The sequence below is a fragment of the Colobus angolensis genome, unplaced genomic scaffold, assembly GCF_000951035.1.
Source record: "Colobus angolensis palliatus isolate OR3802 unplaced genomic scaffold, Cang.pa_1.0 Scaffold49, whole genome shotgun sequence".
NCBI classification, from domain to species: Eukaryota; Metazoa; Chordata; class Mammalia; order Primates; family Cercopithecidae; genus Colobus; species Colobus angolensis.
Window position 1 is genome coordinate 6,122,462 of NW_012118376.1, and position 26,980 is coordinate 6,149,441.

General features: G+C 37.8%; 1 protein-coding gene across 3 annotated transcripts in view; it reads right to left on the reverse strand.

Moving 5' to 3' along the window:
• ARHGEF28 (Rho guanine nucleotide exchange factor (GEF) 28) overlaps positions 1–26,980 on the reverse strand; it is a 331,462-nt gene that overhangs the window by 85,526 nt on the left and 218,956 nt on the right. For all 3 annotated transcript variants that reach the window (XM_011959260.1, XM_011959259.1, XM_011959261.1), the window contains 5 exons: positions 24,476–24,597; positions 16,277–16,557; positions 9,733–9,940; positions 7,141–7,252; positions 3,380–3,422 (listed from right to left, as the gene is read on the reverse strand). In XM_011959260.1, the coding sequence (XP_011814650.1) occupies positions 3,380–3,422; positions 7,141–7,252; positions 9,733–9,940; positions 16,277–16,557; positions 24,476–24,597 (766 nt within the window). The remainder of the gene's footprint in view (positions 1–3,379; positions 3,423–7,140; positions 7,253–9,732; positions 9,941–16,276; positions 16,558–24,475; positions 24,598–26,980) is intronic.

A 26,980-nucleotide genomic window follows, 5' to 3' on the forward strand; every position in this document is an offset into this window, starting at 1 on the left:
TCACTTTCAGAACTTTGAGAGTTTGAAGAGAGTCCTCTCTTGGAAGGCCTTTTGTGACCCCACAAAATGCTATCCAATGTCTAAGAGAAGAGAAGAGTAATGAGGAGACCTAATGTCAGAATTTAAAAATGATTAGGTCATTGCAGATTTTGAGGTCAAGAAACCCCTTTTCTATTTCCCAGCAAGAACACAACTAAACTATTGCAAATGAAAATTAATTCTTGGTTACCCAACTCTACTCTCAACTCCCCTGCTACAGAAGACTATATCAAAAACGACAGTTTCCACATTGGTTAAAAACTTATAAATGTACAATTTACCATATCCTTTATACTTCTACAACATGACACTTTAACTTTTTTTTTTGAGATGGAGTTTTGCTCTTGTTGCCTAGGCTGGAGTGCAATGGCATGATCTTGGCTCACTGCAACCTCAGGCTCCCAGGTTCAAGCGATTCACCTGCCTCAGCCTCCTGAGTAGCTGGAATTACAGGCACCCACCACCACGCCCAGCTGATTTTTGTATTTTTAATAGAGATGGGGTTTCGCCATGTTGGCCAGGCTGGTCTGGAACTCCTGACCTCAGGTGATCCGCCTACCCTGGCCTCCCAAAATGCTGGGATTACAAACGTGAGCCACCGACTCCGGCCAACACTTCAACTTTTTAAGCTGAGGTTGATAAGACCTGAGAGATAACAATGGAAACATAAAAATGCTGAAACATTAAATATAAAAACTTAAACCATCACCTAACTTGGCAGAAATGTGAATATCATAGTCATAATCCAGTATCAGATTATGAAGATGGGTAATACAGTATAACCTCTGGGCAAATGTAGAAGGTTGGTTGCTTCATTTCAGATCTAATTTAACTATGTGATATTTACCTATGTTAAAATCAGGCACTTTAGAAAATAACTGAGAAGAGAAAACCCTCAAATAATTTCATAATAGAATTTAAATAGCTTTTACATTTGTAAGAATCTGGAAAGATTAAGGTTTTTTTTAACATCCCAGAACAAGAATGTCTAATCTCTATTATTAGTTTGTTGACCGATAGCATCACTCACAATAAAGTTTTACAAACCCTTCTTCAGAGCCTCTAATGATATTGCCTTTCCCATAGGTAAATAGACATTTAAAATATATTAAGAATACGGATTCTTAATATTTTAACCCTTAATCTATTTAAAGAATTGGCATCTAAAGTGTTTTTTTCTTGTTGTTGTTTTTGGGGTTTCTGTTTTTGTTTTTTTTTTGAGATGGCTGTGTCACCTAGGCTAGGGTGCCACAGCGCGATCTTGGCTCATTGCAACCTCCGCCCTCCAGGTTCAAGCTATTCTCTTGCCTCAGCCTCCTGAGTAGCTGGGATTACAAGCGCCCACCACCACATCTGGCTAATTTTTGTATTTTTTAGTAGAGACAGGGTTTCCTCATGTTGACCAGGCTGGTCTCAAACTCCTGACCTTAGATGATCCACTCACCTAGGCCTCCCAAAGTGCTGGGATTACAGGCATGAGCCACCGCACCTGGCCTAAAGGGATGAAAGAAGTTCCTGCTATGCAGATTGAAAACTGACACAGTGGAACTTTTGTTAACACTCAGATCCTCAGATTTGAAGAAAGAGGAGGAGAAGGAGGAAACATATATAATAGATTTAAGACAGACGGTGGTAGTAAAATAATCAAGTCATGCCAGATAATCCTTAAGAAATTAGAATAGATAGAGTGCTGAAATGAGCCTGCAAGGTATAGAGTGAGCTCATTTTTTACATGGATGTCTCCTTTTCTAGAAACTAAATGATTCATACAAATAAAAGAATATCAAAGAAGGCACCATCTTAGGTAAATACCTACAACATGACCAAAGCAAAGCATTAGGTGTGGCTTGGGATCTTATTGGCATATCCAACAAGATAAGATAGCAGGAATAGAGTGGGTGAGATGAAAGATCTACTTTACTAGATACACCAAGGAATATGACTGAGAGAGTAAGATGCTTTCAGGATGTGGACCAAGAAAGATTAAAGAATAGAAAGAAATAGAAAACAAAAACAGGAGTGACTAAGAACAAATAATCAGATAAAAAGAAACTTCATACGCATGCCATCGAAGTTAAAATATTTTATAGGCTACTATTTAGCCAAGTATAACATTGGCTCCTTTGGTCTTAAATCTCTCTCTTAATGAAAAATAAACATTTTTTATATTTTTAATTTAAAAATATCTTGATAACAATCCATTACTTCTCCAGTTGTTAAAAAGATAACAGGGAGAAGACTGCTAATCAAAATGATGACCAAGATGAAGATCAAATTCCAGAATGAGGAAGTAAATTGCTTAAATGAGGTAATAAATGTAAGCTGCTTAAAACAGTACAAGGCACATACAAATGTTCAATAACTGTCAGTAATTACTGCTTTTGCTATCATCATCCTCACTGCCATTGTCATGAAGTCATCTTCATCATCATCCTATCTTTCAAGGGCATTCTTAACCTTCCTCTGTTTGTATCATTTGAAAGTTTCTATTCTGGTTTCAAAAAGAATAGAAATGAACCAAAGGAGGCATTTTCTTATTAATACTTTGATTCCAAGATTTAAAACAAAACACCCCATCTTGATCCATATACTAAAACGTTTCAAAGTTTTAGCACTAATCTCAAACAAAATTAAACCATTTCACTCTTTTCAGATGGTCTCTTAAAGTCAAACATGTGTGCCATTCTGGCACTTGTTTTGCATGTAACCCTGGAGCTATTTCACAGTGTGACTCATGGGCAGTTAGTTATTCAACACCAACAAAAACCAACCATCATGCTTGCACACTAGTCTGCTTCCCAAGCTATACTACAACAACAGTTTCACCTTCTAGGACAAAGAGAAGCTTAGGTTAAATCTGCCTCTCAACCACGAAACTGATCATGCTTACAAGTCTTCTGCATTGCTTACTCTTTGTTTCCAGCTGAAGGGCTACTAGGCAAAAATCCATAGAGAGACAGTAGGGATATTTAGGCACTTTCTATAATTGACCACCCAGGGTTCTATTACTAAAGTAAGTCCCCTAGTCACGGTGGAACACAGCTAGAGAAGACATGTTGCTTTTCTAAAACAGGTGGTCCTCACACTGCTCCCCTTGAAGGTGTTTGGCTTTGAAGATACCCAAACAGAACATGCTGTCCCCAGTCCTGAGGCCTGCACAGCCAAGGACTGAATGGAGAGGGCTGGCAGATCTATCCTGACACAGACCCCAGAGAGAGCAAAGGGTCTCAGGCAGGCTTGTTACATGGAAGAACTAGTGAACAGATAGCAAAAATGATGTGCGGACATTTCCAAAGGAGGATCATGCAGTTCTTCAGGAAAACTGGAAAAGTTAAAGTACCTTTTTTCTCTTGGTGGCTCCGGCAAGCTGTAAGCTCTTTGCTCTACAAGACACAACAATAAAATGAAAACTAAGGCAGACAAACTGGCAGTCATATGTTAGTCTGAAATGCATACTCAACCATATTGTATCATTATACACAATACCAGCTAGAAAATAATGAGAAAATGAGTAATCTTATATAAGTAAGGCATTGCTCTGGATTTTTTTTTTATCACTTCCTGTAATTTAAAGAGGGTAGGGAGAAATATGCCAACATGTAATGACTTTATGAACTAAGTTAGCATCAGCAAGGACAGCAAACATTTTCAGAAGTGCAGAAAATTAGTCATATCTTTTTGGATACTTTTCACTAGAGTCATCCGTATTCTTCATAACACTAATCCCCTAACATACGGAACCAATAAATAACCGCTTTTAAACAAAGCTCAAATGAAGTCTTGAAGGACAGCACAAGAAGAGTTAATTTTCATATAGCTGCAATGTCCTTATAAAATCCTAGCAGCAGCAAGTTCAGAGATGTCCTCTGTGGCTCATGGGAAAGGGAGGACCGCTTTTTCCATTGGACTTGTAGAGGGAGGCAGAAGGGGAGGCTCATGCAAGCAGCTTGGAGCCATCTTGTTTCCAGAGTTGAAGTACTTACTACAGGGGTGGAGGAGAGACACTGATTTAGACAGTGAGAGAGCCTGAAGGAGGGGGCGGCCGCTGTGGAGCACACCATCTACAGAGCAGGGACAAATCCTTCACTCTCGCAATCCACAACAGTGAAGAGGCAAAACTAGGTTGCAAAGGGAAATGACACATAAGGAGGAAAACAAATACATATCCCCTGAAATGGGTAATATCAAATGTTGCACCTAAAACTATCTTGTATGTAATAGGAAATCTACTTTGAAGAATTTGAAGGCTTTATTTTATGAGCCATTATCAAGTGTTCCTCAAATTAAGTCATAAGCAGAACTATGCTTATGGTAAATAGGCCGAGGTACCAAGAGAATAAGCCACCAACTGTTCAAAATCCAATCAAATTCCATCCATCAGCTCACAACGTTTTCAAAAGTACGTTTACGTCATTCCTCAAATTCTTAAATGCAGAACACCTTTGTCCCCCTTGGTGAGACTGTAGTTATCATTTTAATATTGGCGATGTTCCTATCTACCTAAATCTACAATAGACCAAAGGGAATTATAAAACTAGATTCTGTTTTACAAACATCAAAAATAAAGTTGCCATCATCGTACTCTTGGCTCAAAAAAAAAAAAGACACATGAGAAATTACAGTAAGTAACTCTTTGGAAGTGACAAGGAAGACAGAACATCACAAATAATAATAAAAAGGACAGAAAACATCCTAGATTTGTATATCTGCATTACAGCTCTTGTATGGGAGCTTCCCGCTGGGACATAAGAAGACTTGGACTCTGTTCAAATAGACCTGAAATTTTTTAGGACTACTCAAAACTCATCAAGAAAGGATTTATAGCAACACAACGTCAATTTACTTTTCATAGTCCTATGGTATTGACTGACCTAAATGGTATCAATCCAAATGTTTGCAGCCATATAAGTCTATCCATTGGAATCTTCATATATTTAGTGAGTAGCGTCAACCTAAATTGCCTGGTTCTGTTACCTTCTGGATAGTATCAAACTTCATTCAAGTGGCCTTGTCTTTAAATATATTGTCTAAAGATAAGGTTTTGTTTACTGAAAACCAAAGGAGTTGATATCAGCTTTTTATTCTTTCTAACTCAAATGCAAAGGTTTCAGGCTTGCATGTAAGGTAAAGATATCCTTCCTTGATCATTAAAGAATAAGTAAATTAGGGCTATTTTCCCTTGTGAACAATCAGTTTCCTCTTAATTGTGTGGTCAATAATTTCAAACTCTAGAGATATCTGACTTCATAGATCAAGGACCACAGATCTAAAGGCAAAGCCATAATTTGAAGCACAGAAAACTTAAACATGTTTTCCAAATAATAACAATGTGAAGTTAATTCACCAGCTGGGACTATCAGTGAAAAGGTGTCAAGCTGCTATTAAAAATATACCAACCTACACTAAGGCTGGGGAGACCCAGAGACCTAGAAAGAATCCATAAAACAAAAAACAAAAATCCAGAACAAATTCAATCCATCTTTATCCTGTCCTCTCAAGGGAGTTGTATCCTTTCTCTCGTAACTTTTCCTCTTCTCCCATTCCAAAAATAAAAACTGACATGTATTATCAGTCTTGATCTCTTCTCTTCTACCATTACATCCCAGAAAAAGGAAAACAAAAATCATGGTAGCATTTCTTTTGTATTTTATCTATCTTTTTTCTCATATTCACTCAACAAATATTTATTGAACATCTAGCATATACGTCATTATTCTAGGACAGTATTTCAAGCACCAAGATTATGTCTTTAGTATTGTTCTGCATGGCATAAAAATGCAAAATAACAATTTAATAAGCAAGAATAAGAAAAAAGAGAGGGAGGCCGGGCGCGGTGGCTCAAGCCTGTAATCCCAGCACTTTGGGAGGCCGAGACGGGTGGATCACGAGGTCAGGAGATCGAGACCATCCTGGCTAACACGGTGAAACCCCGTCTCTACTAAAAAATACAAAAAAACTAGCCGGGCGAGGTGGCGGGCGCCTGTAGTCCCAGCTACTCCGGAGGCTAAGGCAGGAGAATGGCGTAAACCCGGGAGGCGGAGCTTGCAGTGAGCTGAGATCGGGGCCACAGCACTCCAGCCTGGGCGACAGAGCCAAGACTCCGTCTCAAAAAAAAAAAAAAGAAAAAAGAGAGGGAATAAAATAAATCCTATCTTAAATATTTTATCTTGAGAAAATATTTGAGTAGTACTTAAAAGTACTTAAATTCATCTCTTGCTTTCTGAATCTTTTAAGTCTCTTTAAGGATAATAGACAATAAAGATATTCTCTAAGACACTGACAAAAATTTCATTATAATGCTATGTATTATGCATTGGCATGAATACTTTCAAAAATGCTTTTTAATATAATTATTACATATTAATTACAGAAAGTATGAAATAATTACATTTCAAAATGGGGGCAGGTGAAAATGGGAGGAGTGACTTAGAGAGGATACAACGGGAGCTCTAAGTTGTACATAATTTTTCCATTTATAGATCTGAATCACTTGAAAATTCAAGATGCATGTTTATGATTTGCACTCCTTTTTGTATGTATCCTATATTTCAATTAAAAGTTTATTGCCTAAAAGTTATATTTCTAATTGCTTACATTGCCAACAAAAAAATGTTGAGATATATTTACTCAATTTACAAATATGTTATTTCAACTCTCCGAAGTCCCTTTCTAAAAAAAGAAAGAAGAAAATCCATTCTGCAACACTCTGGCTCTGAGGAGTTGGATTATGTTAGCAACGTATATATGAGACAAAAGTAATTTTTATAATTTACTCAAATAAAATCCTCTAAAGCCCTCATAATAATATAACTGGAATCAATTCTAATTTACACTATCCTTGAGGAAAACATTCTATTCCAAGAATAAAGCAGCAGAGAGGTGTATATGCATTTGTAATCTCAACAAAATCAAATCTGATCAAAATCAAATTTGGCTGTTATCCAATGAGAAAAGAATTTTGTCAGGCTTAGAAAAACCAGTTACGGAAACAGAACTAAAAGTTCTTGTCTGCTGTTCTTGAATATTTTATGTACTTATACTAACTGAAAAATCTGTTCTGGAATAGAGTATTTTCAAACCCAAATGTCAAATGATGCTTACCTTCACTTGAATTGCACACTGTTAATTCACGCACCAAACGAGTTTTTCCTAAAGAAATTTTGGGTGATGAGCAAGAGTAAGAACGTGAGCGAACTCCAGAAAGCAATGATTCCTAAAAGAGATTATAATAAAGTTTTTAAAAATTTATACATGAGATCTGAAAATATATGTTCACCACCTCAAATGTTACTAAATTAGCACCTTTGAAAAGAGATTCAACCTGAACATTTCTGATATGATCTCATTACGTGTTTCTGTTTTCCTCTCACAATTTTTAAAATGTTATTGTCATTTTAACACTTTAGCAACCTTCAGTTTGGGGAATAGTTCCTGTATATACTATAGAATGCAACTATGATATCCTAGCCAACTTGACTAAAAATGAAAACTTAAGACAAATGACTTTTTCTTTGTATATTCAATAATGAGTTTGACTTATTATTTTTACCTGAGGTGTCAGTTATTTTGCTATTTTACTGCAGCCCTCCAACAAAATTCTATATTAACTGAGATTTCTACATTTAAGGATTACTAGAGGATAGTGGAATAGCCACTTACAATTATAAGAGTTTTTCAGACTTCCAAACCATGATTTAAATTTTGTTAGCTGCAACATTTAGGGAAAAATATATCCAGTTAATATACAAATCCTTCTAATCTGTACTCAATTTTTGATGGACCTTCCATGTAGCACTTTCTGAGATGGATGTTTGAATATCACTAATTTATACATCCTTAATATTACTACTTTTAAATGACCTGCCAGTTTTGTTCCTGTTGTCCCAATTACTTATTATTCCTATCATTATATTGGCAACATACATGAAAATGCAAGATGGCAAGATCATTAAGACATAGTTTTCTTATATGTTCCAGAAAATTTAATTGAATATGCAATAGAACTCCATTGAAGCCATTTATAGCACCCAACTTCTATCCCATAAAGGCCTTAGGATTGATCCTGCCCATGCATTTTTAAGATATTGCTTAAGGTTAAAGCTAAAAGAAAATAATGCAAAACCCTTTACTAAAATCAAACCATCAGAAACTGACCTTCACGAGCACTGGTCTCTTTTGTTCCCTCTAAGGAAAAACACATGGTTACCCTAAGTTCATTAGTTCAGTTAAGGAGCCTGGAGGAAAGTTGAAAAATAGAAGCCTGACCTCGCTTCAAAGGGCCTTGGGCTGTGGCTGCTATCTTATTGGGGAGCACCTACTGGGCCTGGATGTCAAGAAGGCCAACCCAAGTTGTCCTATAACCCTAAACAGTGAGCTGGCCACTAAGAGCCCTCCTCAAAGTCATGTATATGTGGTAACCATGTATATGTGGAACTTTGAAAATTGTCCAAAACTTTGGCAAAAAGTTATACTGGGTAATTACAGAGGCAAGGCAGATATATTTATGAGACAGATTCTTCCTAAAAATGAGCAACATGAAACTGTTGCAAAGGCCTGGATTATTTTTCATCCAAGTAATGATGAACTTTTCACAATTCCACTCAACATGCAAAACTAAGAATTATCTACATAACAACCATACAAATTTCTCATTATCCAGAAATATCACATGACCTTCAGATGCAAAAGATGATGGCAGCTCTACAGGTCTTAGAGGGTAGAGGATGCAGGATCTGTGCTTAAAAGACCCAGAATTGAGTTCTGATTCTATCACCAAGCTGGTGATACAAAGCTGGACAACCTTTCCAGAGTCTCATCTACTCAAAAAATAAAATTAAATAAAAGCACTACTTATGTAATAGGTGAGTTATGTGGCAATTATATATTGTGTACATACATAAAATATATTTTGTATATTGTAGGGCATGCTACAAAAATAAGGTATTATCATAACAACCATATTTTAGAAAGAGTTTTGCCATAGCACACATTGTTTTACAGTAATAAGTAAACTCAAGAAGAAAACAAGTAGAAAATAACAAATCAAATAGGAAAAAATAATATGTTCAAACACAAAGGGCTTTCTTACATTCAGAGGAATGTATTTAGTTTTTAATAAATAAATAAGTAAATAAATAACAAAAAAACAAGCACACCTAAATGAAACTCCAATGCAAAATGACCAACAAGAGAAAACCTGGCTCCTGTGGAAAAGTTGACAAAATTTGTGATGTTCCGGATTAGTTCAAGCACCCAGAAATGCTCAATAAGCATCACTTCTACCTTATTAACATCATTTACCTCATCACCAGGGCCACGCAATAATTTACATGAGCAAAACAAGATTGATCACTAAACTCATTTAACACTATCAGTTTTTCTCCCTTTGCTTAAGAGATGATAGGAGAAATCATTGTATGAAATGATAAAATTTCCCAAGTATGTGAAAGAAAGATGGTATGCATTCATGGTGAATTAACGAAAACGTAAATCAGCCATTTTGAGTAAAAATTATAAAAATTAAAACACAGTGGAAAGATTAAAAAGACAGACTCAGTCAGATATCACATGGGTCCCAAAAAGTAGTTCATATGTATGAATAAAATACAGTATGTCTTTCAGACACAGCTGGGTAAATGTAGACAACATATTCTCCACACTTGCAATATACCAAATTTATACCAATAAGAATACCTTCGACTGTAGATTACTCGATAGAGGAAGTGATTCAGCCCTGGAGATATTAAAATCTGGTTCAGTGTTAGTCTCAAAAGAGTCCAATTCATCCCCACTAGGAATCCCAGTTCTTGAGGAGCTCTGAGACCCTGGAGTGTAACAGACGTGCGACGGCTCAGAATGCCCTTCCCCTTCACTGTCGGCGTCCAAGGCATCAAGGCTGGAACTAAAGCACAAAGCCAGCAAGTAAGTAAAGAAGCAAGGAAGGACACAGAGCGTCATTAGTTTCTACTTCTCTGAACTCAGATTCTTTCATCGGGGTGGGGTGCAATAGGTACTCATTTAATTTCCAACTAGTATTTAATTAGCCTTTTTCTCCTCCGTCCAAATCTTTTTTTTTTTTTTTTTTTTGAGACGGAGTCTCGCTCTGTCGCCCAGGCTGGAGTGCAGTGGCCGGACCTCAGCTCACTGCAAGCTCCACCTCCCGGGTTTACGCCATTCTCCTGCCTCAGCCTCCCGAGTGGCTGGGACTACAGGCACCTGCCACCTCGCCCGGCTAGTTTTTTGTATTTTTTTAGTAGAGACGGGGTTTCACCGTGTTAGCCAGGATGGTCTCGATCTCCTGACCTCATGATCCGCCCGTCTCGGCCTCCCAAAGTGCTGGGATTACAGGCTTGAGCCACCACGCCCGGCCCTCCAAATCTCTTTTTAGATAAAATTTTATCTTACCCCAAATGAACATTCCTACCTTGCAAAAGCCATTTCTTTCTTTCATTTTCTTTCTTTCTGTCTTTCTTTTTTTTGTTGTTTTTGTTTTTTGAGACACTTGTGTTCTGTCGCCCAGGCTGGAGTGCAGTGACACAATCTTGGTTCACTACAACCTCCACCTCCCAGGCTCAAAGGATCCTCCCACCTCAGCCTTCAGAGTAGTTGGGACTACAGGCGTGCGCCACCATGCCTGGCTAATTTTTGTGATTTTTGTGTTTTTTGCCATGTTGCCCAGGCTAGTCTCAAACTCCTGGGCTCAATGGATCCACCCACCTCAGTCTCCCAAAGTGCTGGGATTGCTGGAGTGAGCCACCACACCTGGGGCAAAAGACAGTTCAAATACCTGAAGAAACAAAAGCTGGTTTGAGTTAGTACTAACCTCACCACTTGTTTTGTAAATATAATTATTGATATCGCAAGTCCCAAATAGTAACCCATCAAATATTTTAAATGCTGGTGGAAACAGAGCCACTGGGCTGTTTGCAGGCAAGCCTCTGGGGGGGATAATCCCCTGCATGTGACTAAGCTGCAGAAGTGTCATTCTCTCCCTGTCCCTGAAGTGGGAAGCTCAGGAGGGCAGAGGCACACCAAGGAGAGATGCGTGAAGGTCCCACCCATCTACCCCAGGGCCATGTCAAGACACAGTTCTGAAGTGAGTCGTGCAATGTCCCAAACATGTCATACTAAATGATCATTTTTAGAGGTTAAAAAAAGATGATTCCGAGGCTGGGCGCGGTGGCTCACACCTGAAATCCCAACACTTTGGGAGGCTGAGGTGGGTGGATCATGAGGTCAGGAGATTGAGACCATCCTGGCTAACACAGTGAAAATCCGTCTCTACTAAAAATACAAAAAATTAGCTGGCTGTTGTGGCGGGCGCCTGTAATCCCAGCTACTTGGGAAGCTGAGGCAGGAGAATGGTGTGAACCCAGGAGGCAGAGCTTGTAGTGAGCCGAGATCGCGCCACTGCACTCCAGCCTGGGCGACAGAGCAAGACTCCGTCTCAAAAAAAAAAAAAGATTCCTTTGAAAACTCTACCTTAGAACCAGGTAGTAATTCTGTTTGACAACAACTTTTTCCTCATTTAACTTTAATAAACCATGAAATTAAAAGGAAAGAATTTGACCTTCCACATCCCACGTCTATTCCATAACACTACATTTTAAACTATTCAAACTTGGAGGCCAGCAGCTTTCCTGGGTGCATGTTAAGGCACGAAGCATTTCAAATGTGTGTTTTGTGGTTTTTTTTTTTTTTTTTTTCGGTTGTTACAGTTCTGGAGTTATAATTTAATAAAAAAACAATGAAACATCCTTGATTTTGAAATACGAGAACCAGAAAATGAAAATAGGAATCAATACACTCAGCTCATATTAGAATGAAAAGCTTTAATGTTGGGTATATGATATAAAAATAAATAATGACATGTGTGTTTTGTGGTTTTTTTTTTTTTTTTTTTCGGTTGTTACAGTTCTGGAGTTATAATTTAATAAAAAAACAATGAAACCATCTTGATTTTGAAATACGAGAACCAGAAAATGAAACTTTGAATTAACCTGTTTAGGTTATTTAAAAAAAAAAAGAAAGAAAAGAAAAAACCCATAGGCTATTTAATGGACACAGTAAGTCAACTGAACACATGGTATGAGTCCTGGTCTTACTCTACCATGCCTCTAATGCAAACACAGAGCAGTTTCTAACCCTTGAACACTTTCACAGGCACTACTGGGTACCAGAAAACCCAGCAGTGAGAAGAAGCCCTGGCTGGCACCACCGAGGATTTCCAAAGTGGGGTTTTCTCCTTTGGAAACTCATTGAGGGCCAAGGTGAAGACCTTGGCATTGAGAAGAAGAACACATTAGAAGTGGACTTCACACTTTACCTCAATCAAACACACAAATATCATGGAGTCTATTCGACTATTTCTCATAAAACACTGAAACTTCATGTTAAGAATATCTTCCTGGTAAACACTGGTGATTTAAATGCTCCGGTAAATGTATTATGTCGGTGCAAAAGTAATTGTGGTTTTTGACTAATCTAATAATTACAGGTATTTCAAGTTGCTGCGTGGTTTCCTAGTACAACAATCCGAGACGGAAGGAGACTTCAAGGCGGGTTGAAGCTTGCCGATGTCTTGTACCTCAGCACTTGTCTTTCAACTTGTGATCTCTGTACCAGTGGAAAATAGTTCTTCAAATGATTGGCAGCCCGCAATAATATCCGATTTTAACACAAGCCTTTCCAGTTACAGACACCATTTCATCATCACTATGAATACATCCTAGAAGTATCAGTATTTTATTTTGCATACTATAAAACATTGTTTCTATTTATTCAAACGGGGCTACTACTTTTCTTTGTTAAGCTATTAACATAAGATATTGGTGGCACAGGCAATGTTCTTCAGGATAACCTCTAGGTTCTTGTTTTACGATATTATTTTTCTAATTCCCAATAGTGGGATAAGAAATCAATTCATTAGGTTGTAATTAGAGTTTTTTAAAAAAATATATAGAATAGAAAATATCAGAATATGTTGCACATGCCATTTTATAAGACTTCACTTAAATTTTAAGGGAGATAGGGGACGTTCACGGCGGCATGCATTTCTTACTGTGGATTGTAGTTTTTTAAAAAGGTTTGAAAAATACAAGCTTTAGAATGAAACAAACACTTGTCTACTGCTTAATTTTTTGTTGTATAGTATTTTTAAATTAATGTTTTATTACTTTTCTTCCCTTTGTGGTTTCTCAAAACAGTTATTACATTTAAATAAGATAACCTATGGCTATATAGTATGCATGTTTTAGTTTCACCAAAATATTCTTTTAAACCCTAGAAAACTTAGGACTCAGGTCCCAGTCAGCCATGTCCTTATATTAACTCCAGTTTTTACTGTGTGCCCCCAAATTTCTCCTTCATTAGAAGTTTCCAGCCTCTAGGGCTATTATCCACTTATTAACAAATCAAGTACATTTCACTTTGAGTTTGTTATCAACTTACTTCCTAACATGACATCCACTGAAGGAAGGGACCCACAGCCACCGTAGGGCTTTCCAGGGATTGTGACTTCTCTCCCTTCATTCCTACATTTTTCAGAGCAGAGGGAGGGCAAAGGAGATGAAGTCAGCTCGTGGAACCAGCCAGAAGGCTTTTCTGGAGAATGGCTTCTCCTTCCTCTCCTGGCTTCCTCCCTTTCCCCCAAGCAGTGACATCTTCACAGAGGTTTCTAATTACCTTTACCCAGAACAGATATTTTTTCTAAATTATATTCTACGAGGAAAAATTATATCTGTAGCAGTGAAATGTTTAAACTTTCCAAGGCAAGACCATGATCAGAAAGTATAATTTAGATACTCTGCAAGTATCTGCATAAGCATTAATAAAACAGAGACCATTTGTGTCTTTTCCATGCTATATTCCTAGAGGGCTTCTTCTAAAGAACTTACTTATCTCTTGAGATGTAGGGGCTCACACACTTGACAAATTTTTTTTTTTTTTCTTTAAGACAGTCTCAGTCTGTCCCCCAGGCTGGAGGGCAGTGGTGTGATCTCTGCTCACTGAAATCTCTGCCTCCCGGGTTCAGGCAATTCGCCTGCCTCAGCCCCTCCCCTGAGTAGATGGGATTACAGATGCATGTCACCACGCCCAGCTAATTTTTGTATTTTCAGTAGAGAGGGAGTTTCGCCATGTTGGCCACCTAGGCTGATCTCAAACTCCTGACCTCAGGTGATCTACCTGCCTCAGCCTCCCAAAGTGCTGGGATTGCAGGCGTGAGCCACCATACCCAGCCACTTGACAGATCTTAAAGATCCACTAGAAAGGATTTATCACACATAGCTCAATTTATTTTTGCAAAACTGTACAGAACCTTGTCTGGACTGGCGGTCTCTTGTCCCAAGCAGACGTATGGACAGTTCAAATTAGCCTTCACTTCAAATTACAGTAGTGACTACCCAGCATCTATAAAACCATAATTCACAAAGCATAAATGTAAAGCAAGTCTTTTATTATTTACACATCACACATAACCCTTGGTACCAATATGTGCTAACGTTTTACAACCTCATATTGCATATTGTGCTGTATCTCAGTGATGAGCACCTACTGATTGCTGGTTCCTCTCCCTTTCTCTCCCCTCTATATTAACTCTCTGCTGAATACTCATTCACCTATGTGCATGTTCATTCATACTGAAATATTTATATACATAGAGAAATAGAGAAATATTTATATAAGTATTTATCACATTTATGTGTGTATTTTACGTTCACTTTGATTCATTTTATATGTGAAAATGAACATATAATCACATGGGTAGGATACAGGGGAAAAAATAAGCTACTCCCTAAGGAAAGTGTGATCAACAGGATAAAATGAAATTAGTGGAAATTGGCCTGTTCCCTAAAGAAAACAGACAATCAGATAGACAGATACAGATATACAGATACAGACACACACATGTGTGCACATACACTAATATATGCAATCATATCAGATGCAATGAAATATCATTTTAATGACTTTTATATATACAAGAAAATGTAAGGGAACTGAAAGTAAAATAAAGATATATACAAGAAAATACAAGGTAACTGAAAGTAAAATAAAGATAAATTTTATGTTAAAATATAAAATATATATTATGTAAAATAAAACAAACATTCATGAGCCCACCCAACTTGAAACTTGGATACTGGCCATCTACCATGGAAACTCTGTAATGATTCATTCCATTCCCATTTCCCTATTTCCCCTCCCTAGAGGTAACAACTATTTTGAATTCAGGAATTTTTTCCCCTTCATTTTTTTGTTTCTTTTTTTCCTTTTTTTTTCTTCTTTTTGAGACAGGTCTTACTCTGTCACCCAGGTTGGGGGTTCAGTGGTGCCATCTTGGCTCACTGCAACTTCTGCCTCCCAGGTTCAAGTGATCTTCCCACCCCAACCTGCCAAGTATCAGGACCACATGTGTGTGCTGCCATGCCTCGCTAATTTTTGTATTTTTGGTAGAGATGGGGTTTTACCATGTTGCCCAGGCTGGTCTTGAGCTCCTGAGCTCAAGCATTCTGCCTGCCTTGGCCTCCCAAAGTGCTGGGATTACAGGCGTGAGCCACCACACCCAGTCTCTTGTTTTTCTTTATAGCTTATGCACATATGTAGGCCCTATAATAATATATTGTTTAATTTGCATTTTATAAAAATGAAATCTAACAAGTATTTTGGGGATTTTTTTTTTGTTCCTTCATGCTTCTAAAGTCTACGTTATTATGCACGCAGATGTATTTGTAGTTAATTCACTTTCATTACTGTACAGTATTCCCTTGTATAACTATATATAATTTATTTATTCCACTTTTGGGTTATTTCCTGCTGGTATAAATACTCACATATAGGTCTCCTAGTACACAAGAGGAAAATGCGTATATGACTTTACAAGATAATGTCAAATTATTTTCCCAAGTTATACAATTTTCTCTTCTATCATCTTTACGCAGGAATTTCCATGTTACGCATTCTCACCAAAACATGGGATTGCTAGATTTTTAAATTTTTGCCAGTCATGTGAGTATAAACTGGCATCTCATCGTGGTTTTTCTTTATCATATTTTAATCAGTTTTCTTAAGTGTCTTACTTTCAAATCAGTGAATATAGGAATCTAAAAGGGGACAACATTTTGATGGACAGATAAAAGTGGTAGAGAAAATAAAAAGTTTAAAACTACAATTTTTGAAGTTTACCTATAAGGTTCTTTGATTTTCTACAGTTTTCTTCTACAATATAGAATCTTACCTTCTTTTCTTTAGATGACTTTGTTGCTTTTCAAATTCATGCCAACCAAAAGAAAGATTCAAGTTGGAAGCACACGAACTCGATGGTGACACGAAGGACCGCTGGGCTTCAGTATGTGCTGTCCCTGCATCATTTTCACTAAGTGGGTACACACTGGGGCTGGTTTCTGTAGGAAGGGTGTGTTTGCTGCTCTGAGGCCCCAGAGTGCAACCTCTGGATTCAGGGCTGGTAGTTGCAGTGATTCCCTCTATATTAATATAGCTGATATCCAAATCGCCAACCTGGAAGTTGAAAGAAACACATTTCCTGAGTAAAAGCAGGTAAGATTGGCCTAGCTAAGAATTAATAAAATTTTCCTAATTTAAAAAACTTCTGGCCAAGCGTGGTGGGAGGCTGAGGCTGGCAGATCACTTGAGGTCAGGAGTTCAAGACTAGCTTGGCCAACATGGTGAAACCCTGTCTCTACTAAAAACACAAAAATTAGCCAGGGTGTGGTGGTGGGTGCCTGTAATCCCATCTACTCAGAGACGGAAGCAGGAGAATGGCCTGAATGGGAGGCAGAGGTTGCAATGAGCAGACACTGCACCAGTGCACTCTAGCCTGGGTTACAGAGTGAGATTCTATCTCAAAAAAAAAAAAAAAAAACCAAAAAAAAAAAAAACTTTTACCTTATTTACATTTTTTGTTTATTCTTGTTTTATGTAAACAGAATTACTGTATGTTTTTGTCCACATGGCAGCTATTCTATAATTCACAAAAAAGGAAGACCAACTGAGTATTTTATAAAGTTGTTCCTTTATTACAAAACCAGAAGCTGATTATGCCTCTAACATTTTATGAACCACTGACTCAAAATGAGGGGGAAGTGTTTTAAATACTTGAGGAAAAAACAAAAGACTATACAGCTTTATTCAAAAAGTAGCTCATAGGAATCTGGGTACCAAAGTAATAGTGGTCACATAAAGCTAAGTCTCACAAAAAGCAACACCAAACAAAAAGAACAAATAAAGTTACATAAAGCGCACGTATGTAGCATCATTAGAAGAAAGAAAATGCCCAAATTTCAAATTACCTATAAATAATAAAATCAACAGCAAATCCAGCAGGCAAGCCCTCGTGCTCCTGCTATAAGACTCTGTGGAGGGTAAGGGGAGTCGGGAAAACCTGAACGGCAGAGAAAGGACGGAACTTCTGGAGGGCATAAGACTTACTTAAAAATCCTCCCCAGAAAGAGAAAGCCCAACCCACATGCATGAAAGAGTCCTAGCTGATCAAAGCACTTGCTCTAAGAAAGGCGTACTTTTAAGTACTGATGATTTGAGGTGGCGGTCATCAAAAGGCATCATGTCTGGGGTGAGGACAGTAAAAAGGAAGAGAGTAACACCATTTGGAGATACAGCAGTGAAGGGAAAAAAGAAGCAAAAGGGGAAATGCTAGAATCCTAAATCATCGAGCATCATCATAATTTATTAAAGCAAAAACCGTTAATGAATGCTTAATTAATGGGTGAAAGTCTAATGAGCAACAGGATATTTACAAGGGCTTAAAATATCTCCTGACATGATACTTAATAGTTTTTTAAAAAACAGTAGTTTTACTAAAAAAGGAACTTGGCAGATGAAAGATATTAATAAAATCACCAGTAATGGGACAGATTGATGTCCTATGCCTCCTGATACAATGCACTGAGAAGCACCCATCACCACTTTCATAGTATTCCTGCTAAACATGCCTAACCTGAATCCTATTATGAAGAAATATCAGATAAACCAAAACTGAAAGACACTCTAGCAAAATACAAGAACAAAAATACCAGTCTGTATTCTTTTAAAATATCAGCATCATAAAACACAAAGACTGAGGAACTGTCCCAGATTAAAGGAGACTACAGAGACACAACAACTATATGCAACACACATAATGGAATTTTCTTCTGCAACAGCGGGCATTATTGGGACAACTCGCTAAAATTGAATAAGGTCTGGAGATAGCTAATAGTATTGTATCAACGATAACTTTATGATTTTGGTAACTGCACTGTGCTTATGTAAGAAACTATCCATGTTTTTAGGAAAATACACCATGAAAGATTAAGGGGTAAAGGGGAACCATATTTTTCATTTATTCTCAAATGGTTAAGGAATCTTTATAGAGATAATTTAACTATTTGCATGCACACATAACCACCCACTCAGGGAATGACAAAGTAGAATGTAGTAAAATATTACCACTTGAGGAATTTGAGTAGAGTGTATACAGGGATTCTCTGTACTGAAATTACGAAACAAATGTTTTTTTCAGAGTAGTTTATATGACAGAAATTTTCAAAGTAACTTTCATCATATGAATTTTCTCAACAGGAAGGTGATAACCTTGAAAATTAATAGGAAACATTAATATAAGCTAGTAATGTTTTTAGGTTTCCTTGCCAGGTTGAGGAAGATAAAGAAAATTAGATAAGATTATTTTCAGATATTGCCGGAAAGCATTTTAAATATGCAGAATTTGAACTCCTTACATTGTCCTTACTATTCAAATAGATACAGGGGCAATAAAAAAAGTACTACACTAACATAATGGACTTTGTGATTTTGTTGCAGATTTAGTTTTATTCTCAGTTTTCAATACACAACTTGGCAATCTGCTGTTTCCATTTGTTGAATTAACTTGTTTGAGTTCTCTCTAAATGCATACTTCACTTTTTCTTTTTGGCTTCACATCATTAAAGCAATACTTCTTTCACCCAGAATATTCCAAAATAAAAATTATATCTTGGCCGGATATAGTGGCTCATGTCTGTAATCCCAGTACTTGGGAGGCCAAGGTGGGCAGATCATTTGAGGCCAAGATTTCAAGACCAGCCTGGCCAACAAGGCAAAACTCTCTCTTCCAAAAATACCAAAATTAGCCAGGTGTTGTAGCACACACCTGTAACCCCAGCTACTCTGGAGGCTAAGGCACAAGAATTGCTTGAGCCTGGGTGGTGGAGGTTGCAGTGAGCCAAGATGACACCACTGCACTCCCACCTGGATGACAGAGCAAGACTCTGTCTCAAAAACACAAAACGGAAGGAAGGAAGGAAAGAAGGAAGGCAGGAAGGAAGTTGCAGTGAGCCAAGATGGCACCACTGCACTCCCACCTGGATGACAGAGTAAGACTCTGTCTCAAAAACACAAAATGGAAGGAAGGAAGGAAGGAAGGAAGGAAGGAAGGAAGGAAGGAAGGAAGGAAGGAAGGAAGGAAGGAAGGAAGGAAGGAAATAACATCCTAACCTTTTATTTACCAAGTCTTTGGTTGGATAAATTTTGCATTTTTAATGTATCTGAGAACATATAAAAGCATAATTATATATAGTTTTTCCCACATAATATTGAGTAATTTACAATTTTAGTTACTTGAGGTAAATGGAAATACTATAGTTATAGTACTCACTAAGGCTCAGAACAAAAAAAGATAAGGTCTCAAGAAGTATTTTATTTAAACAGCTGAGAAAATATAGCAACAGAATAAATCTGTTAAAATCAAAACGACAAAAAGTATATGCACTGAAAACTATAAAACACCAATGAAAGAAATTGAAGCAACACAAATAAATGGAAAGATATCCTATGTTCACAAACTGGAAGAATTCATATGAAAGATATCCTATATTCATGGATTGGAAGAATTCATGTGGTCAAAATATCTATACTACCCAAAGTGAACTATAGATTCTATGCAATCTCTATCAAAATTACAATGGCAATTTTTCACAGAAATAGAAAAAAGTTCCTAAAATTTGTATGGAATCCCAAAAGACCCAGAATAGCACAAGCAATCTTTAGCAGGAAGAACAAAGTCAGAAGCATCACACTGCCTAACTTAAAATTATATTACAAAGATATGGTAATCAAAACATTATGGTAGTGACATAAAAACAGACACATGAGCACATGAAACAGAATAGAAAGTCCAGAAATAAACCCACACATAAACACAGTCAATTAATCTTCAACAAATGTGCTAAAAATACACAATGGAGAAAGGATAGATCCTTCAATAAATGATACTAGGAAAACTGGATAGCTACATGCAAAAAAATTAAACTGGATCCCTATCTTACAACATACACAAATATCAACTCAAAATGCAATAAAGACTTTAACATAAAGCATGAGGCCATAAAACTCCTAGGAGAAAGCATAGAGGAAAAACTCCTTGACATGGGTCTTGGCAATCATTTTTTGGATGTGACACTAAAAGCACAAGCAAGAAAAGCAAAATAAATAAGTGTGACTACATCAAACCAAAAAATCTCTGCACAGCAAAGGAAACAACAAAATAAAACAGCAACTTATGCAATTGGAGAAGATATTTACAAACCATGCATCTGATACGGAGTTAATACACAAAATATGTAAGGAACTCACACAACTCAATAGCAAAAAAACGAAATAAACAAACAAAAAACCCCCCACAAATAACCAGATTTAAAAATAAAGTACCTGAATAGACATTTTTCCAAAAAATAACACACACAAATGGCCAATAGGTATATGTAAAAGTGCTCAACATCACTAATCATCAGGAAAATGAAGAAAACTACAATGAGATATCACCTCATACCTGTTAGAATGGCTAGTACCAAAAGGACAAAAAAAGAAAAAAGCTGGCAAGGATGTGGAGAAAGGGGAATTCTTATACACCGTTGGGAATATAAATTAGCACAGCCACCGTGGAAAACAGTATGAAAGTTCCTTAAAAAAATTAGAATACAACTACCATATGATCCAGCAATTCCACCTCTGGGTATATATCCAAAGGAAACAGAATCACTATCCCAAAGAGATGTCTGCACTGCCATATTCACTGCAGCACTATTCACAGTAGCCAAGAGATAGAATCAACCTAAGTGTCCATCAACAGATAAAGAAAGAAAATATGGCACATGTGTGATTTTCTGAAAATATAGGGATAAAAACAGTGTTTTTTCTATTCTCTCACTCAACAATCAACACAGAACTCTTCTGTGACTAAATGTCTGGGGTTTTCCCCTGACATGTAGCAAGGAAGCAATCCGCCACTGAATTTCCTCTAATTCAGTTCAATTCAATTCTGGCACTATCAACCTGGAGATGGAGTCAGGTCCCACAGGGCTCAGTCCCACAAGACTCCCCCACCACTTCCAATGACAAGCCACAAGCCCCAGATTGTTTTATCAACCAGCTATAAAATGGGGCTCCCACAGCCCCTCCTCAGGTTCAATCAATTTGCTAGAGCAAATCACAGAACTCAGGGAAACACTTACATTTCCTGGTTTATTATAGTGAATACTACAAAAGATACAGAGAACAGCCAGGTGGAAGAGCTGCTTAGGGCAAGGAACTCCAGAAGAGGCACAGAGCTTCCAGGCCCTCTGCAAGTGCACCACCCTCCAGGAACCCCCATGTATTCAGCTATCCAGAATCTCTTGAACCCAGTCCTTTTGGGTTTTTATGGAAGCTTAATTATGCAGGCATGATTGGTTAAATTATTAGTCATTAGCGATCAATTTAACCTTCAGCCCCTCCTCCCTCTATGGATGCTGGTGGGTGGAGCTGAAAATCCCAATCCTGTAATCCTGCCTTGGCCCCTCCTGTGACCAGCCCACATCCTGAAGCTACCTAGGGGCTGCCAGCCACCAGTCATCTCATTAGCATACAAAAGACATCACTTTAGAAATTCAAAGGATAAATACAGTAATTCCTCACTTAAGTATGGAGATATGTTCTGAGAAACTCATCCTTAGGTTATCTTGTTATTGTGCGACCATCACAGAGTGTACTAACACAAACCTGTTAGTATAGCCTTCTATACACCTAGGCTATGGTAATAGCCTATTTCTCCTAAGTTACAAATCTATACAGCATGTTACTGTACTGAATACTGTAGACAACTGGGACACAATGGTAAGTACTTGTATATCTAAATATAGAAAAGTAATACAGTAAAAATATGGTATTATAATCTTATGGGATCACCTTTGCATATGCACTCTGCCATTGTGACAGATTCCATACACATGCACACACAAACACACATGCACACACACACACATATGCACGCGCACACACACAGAGGAATATTATTCAACCCTAGAAAAGAAAAAAAATACGGCCATTTGTGACAACATGGATGAATCTGGAAGACATTACGCTAAGTAAAATAAGCCAAACATAGAAAAACAAATACTGTATGATCTGACTTATATGTGGAATGTAAAAAAGTCAAACTCATAAAAACAGTGAGTAGAAGGGTGGTTACTAGGGGTTGGAGGGTGGGGAAAATGGTGAAGTGTTGGTAAAATGGGTACAAACTTTCAGTTACACAATGAATAAATTCTTGAGACCTAATGTACAACATGGTGACTATAGTTAATAATGCACTTTGTACTTGAAATTTGCTGTAGATCTTAAGTATTCTCACTACAAAAACAAATAAGTATATGAGATGATATATGTGCTTAATTAGCTTGATTGTGGTCATTATTTCAAAATATGTACATGTATCAAAACATTACATTGTATACTTTAAATATATATAATTTCTGTTTGTTCACTATACCTTAATAAAGCTGGAAAAGAATAAATAAATACCAGAACACGGATAGATCACACCAAGTCCAGTTACCCTGTAGTATGGTTTGGCTCTGTATCCTTATCCAAATCTCACTTTGAATTATAATAATTCCCATGTGTCAAGGGCGGGGCCAGGTGGAGATAATTGAATCATGGGAGTGGTTTTTCCCCATGCTGTTCTCATGACAGTGAGTGAGTGAGATTTGATGGTTTTATCAGGGGCTTCCCTCTTCACTCAGCACTCATTTTCTCTCCTGCTGCCCGGTGAAGAGATGCCTTCCGCCATTATGGTAAGTTTCCTGAGGCCTCCTCACTCATGCAGAAGTATGAGTCATTTAAACCTCTTTTCTTTATAAATCATCCAGTCTCAGGTATTTCATCATAGCAGTGTGGGAAGGGACTAACACACCCTGTATCTTGAAAATGTCCTCAGGACTCCCACTGTGTCCTACACTCCATGCCCCATTCTAGATTTCTATAACTAGGACTGCCATTCAGTTAGTTTATACCAAAACAATGATACCAGTTATTTACAGCTGAAGTCCATTCTGATTAATTGGTTTCTCTGTCATTATGACAACCATCCCAATCTATGCTGCATTTGATGTAACAGTGCTTTGTAACACAAAAGGAAAATGCAGAAATGTGCTACTAAAGGGCTGAAAATGAGCTCTAGATGGAAAAAACAGTTTAGATCACAGAATGTATCTATAAATAGGGTAAAATATATGCATACTAACAACATAAAAGGGTTAAATGTCTTACTGCTCAGTGAGTAGACAGGGTGCATCTTACATGGGGATTAGGTTTTAAAGTCAGTTTATAAGGCAGAAATTGTGTTGTCAAAACTACCTTTGAAAAACCCTTAAATCCTCCATATATTAGTGTGTAGAGATATTCAGGTATATATTTTAATTTTTGTAAATACTAAAATTTGAAGATCACTGAGCCAGAGAAAAGAACAAAAGACAAGATGCCAGCACATTCAAACCATCTGCTTGATGAGATTTAACTCAAAAGTCTCTATCAGGGAATGAGTGGAAAGTTCAAAAGGATTCCAGCTTCCTTATAATATGATACCATTCTGTATTAGTATGATACCATTCTGTATTAATATGAAAACTCTACAATCTTACTACATGTTAATAGATGTGTTGTAACGATTAACCAAATAATTTATGTGACAGTTTCCTATGGTGCTGGGACCAAGCACCTCATTCCATTTGCTGGATTTGAATACAAATATTGCATAATCAAGTCATATACATACTATTTTTTGAAAAGCTGTAGAGGAGACATTGGTTGCATAGTTGTCATTTCCTACTTGGGCCCCGAAGAAGAGCTCTCACACTCTTCCCATTTGGCAGTATCTCAAGACCCCTCCCTGACAGTGCCTCTTGGTTGAGTAAAGTATATTGTGTTCTGAAGTAAGCACCTAAGTTAAATGCTTAAATGCTCATACAATGAGACTCCACAACAGCAGCCTCTTTGCTGCTCTTAGGCTAAAACTGTCAAAGGAACACAACAACATTGAATCTATCTCTTACAAATCCATGTTTTGGAGAGAGGTAGAAACCCTCCTGTAACGTCAGTTGGGCCTTACCTGATCAATCACCATACAGTTAGCATAGACTTCATCACCTCCGTTCAGCATGTCCGAAAGCCGGCCTGCAGCAAGCAAAGTAGAGGGTGGCTTGGATTTTTTTAGGACATCGAAGGAGCGATCTAGAGTACAAAAATGAAAACAGGGCAAACAAAGGAGAAGGGGTTTATTTTACAGTCAAGCTTTACCCTCTTAGACCATAAGAAAAAAAGTCAAGTGCATTTTTTTAAGGTGGCTTTAAGATCTACATGCAAGCAATTTTTCATGTATATCCAAACCTCAGCTATCTAGACTTTTCATATAGGATGAAAAGTTCTAGATAGATAAATATTTGCCCACCTCAAGCGTTATTTTCCCCATCATTAGAGGCCTTTGTAAAAATCAATTAAATCTTTGCTTTCAATTTCTACTATATTTTTTTTTTTTTTTTTTTTTTTTTTTGAGACGGAGTCTCGCTCTGTCGCCCAGGCTGGAGTGCAGTGGCCAGATCTCAGCTCACTGCAAGCTCCGCCTCCCGGGTTCCCGCCATTCTCCTGCCTCAGCCTCGCATGTAGCTGGGACTACAGGCGCCCGCCACCTCGCCCGGCTAGTTTTTTGTATGTTTTAGTAGAGACGGGGTTTCACCGCGTTAGCCAGGATGGTCTCGATCTCCTGACCTCGTGATCCGCCCGTCTCGGCCTCCCAAAGTGCTGGGATTACAGGCTTGAGCCACCGTGCCCGGCCTCAATTTCTACTATATTTTAAAACTAAACTTCATTTCCATTTATTAGTAACTAAATTTCAGGCTGGGCACAGTGTCTCATGCCTATAATCCCAGCACTTTGGGAAGCCAAGACGGGCAGATCACCTGAGGTTGGGAGTTTGAGACCAGTCTGACCAACATGGGGAAACCCCATCTCTACTAAAAATACAAAATTAGCTGGGTGTGGTGGTGCATGCCTGTAATCCCAGCTACTCAGGGGGCTGACGCAGGAGAAGCACTTGAACCTGGGAGGTGGAGGTTGCAGTGAGCTGAGACTGTGCCACTGCACTCCAGCCTAGGCAACAAGAGCGAAACTCCATCTCAAAACAAACAAAAACTAAACTACATTTCCCTTTATTGATAACTAAACTTAATTTCCCTTTATTAATAACTTAGAAGTATTAGTGACTGTACTGTGATCCTCAGTTTCCACTGATGTGCTCAGATTCAATGACCCTCTACTAAAGAACCCAAGAGAGTACACAGCCTAGCAGTTCTGGCTCAGTACTGCTTGCTAACATGCAGAATCTCACACGTGGAGAATTTGCCTTCTATTTTGGTTACAGAAATATTCATGCTTGCTTTCATGTCTCAGCTTTGTTCCAAATAGATGAGGTTGCCTAAAATTGAGTCCCAGAGAGTGAAGCTGTTGCTGTGTTTGTAGAGAATGAAGAGTCAAAGGCAATAAAACACATTCGAGCTAGAATGTGTTTCTTGTGACCTTGGCTAGTTTACTCCCCCTCCAGGTATCTTCACAAAGTTTCCTTATCCATAAAAGCAGATTACTATTCTGCATTCCTCATAGTGTGGTTATGAGGATTAAGTGCGTTCAGACATGTAAAAACTTGACACACGCCTGGCACAAAGTGCTCAACAAATGTTATTTGTCAGAATTACTATTATATTTGTAATTATTACAGATAGCAATTTTTAACCATGTTCAGTGTGAAGCGCAAGGTTATTAATACTAATCATAGTGTGTTATGGTAATAACAGATTTTCAGTATGTGTAAATGACTTTCAGAGGGCAGAGTCAATGTTATACCTATAGTAAATGCCATCCTCACTTACATCCCAGTAAGTTTTCTTGAATGGGTACATAGTGATAGTACTGCTGTTATTCCATTAGAAATGTCACATGTCCCACTGCCTGTCTTATCTATGTCATAACATAAAACCTGATAAGCCCATAGGAGCAAATCAGGAAAAAAAAGAAAGATTAATAACTGTTGGGCTGATGTACCATGAGCAAAAAAATATTCATTCTTTCTTGGAAAGTAATGAGGACATCACAAAAGTTCCAAAGTTGTATGAATTGTAGTTTCATAAGTCAAATGGCCCTAGCTTCAGATTTTGCTTCTAAATCTATCTCTTCTCCACAAAGAACACTGAAGTGTGAGATTCATTAAGCTTCTGAAGGAAACATACAATGTTAAAGAAAAACATTTTCTTTTTTTTCTTTTTTTTTGAGATGGAGTTTCGCTCTGTCAGCAGGCTGGAGTGCAGTGGCGCTATCTCGGCTCACTGAACCTCCAACTCCCTGGTTCAAGCAATTCTCCTGCCTCAGCCACCCAAGTAGCCTGGATTACAGGCATGCACCACCATACCCAGCTAATTTTTGTATTTTTAGTAGAGACAGGGTTTCACTATGTTGGCCAGGATGGTCTTGACCTCCTGATCTCACCGCGCTCGGTCATATTTTCTTCTTACATACACAACGTATTCTTTATAGTAATTTCTTTTTTTTTTTTTTTGAGATGGAG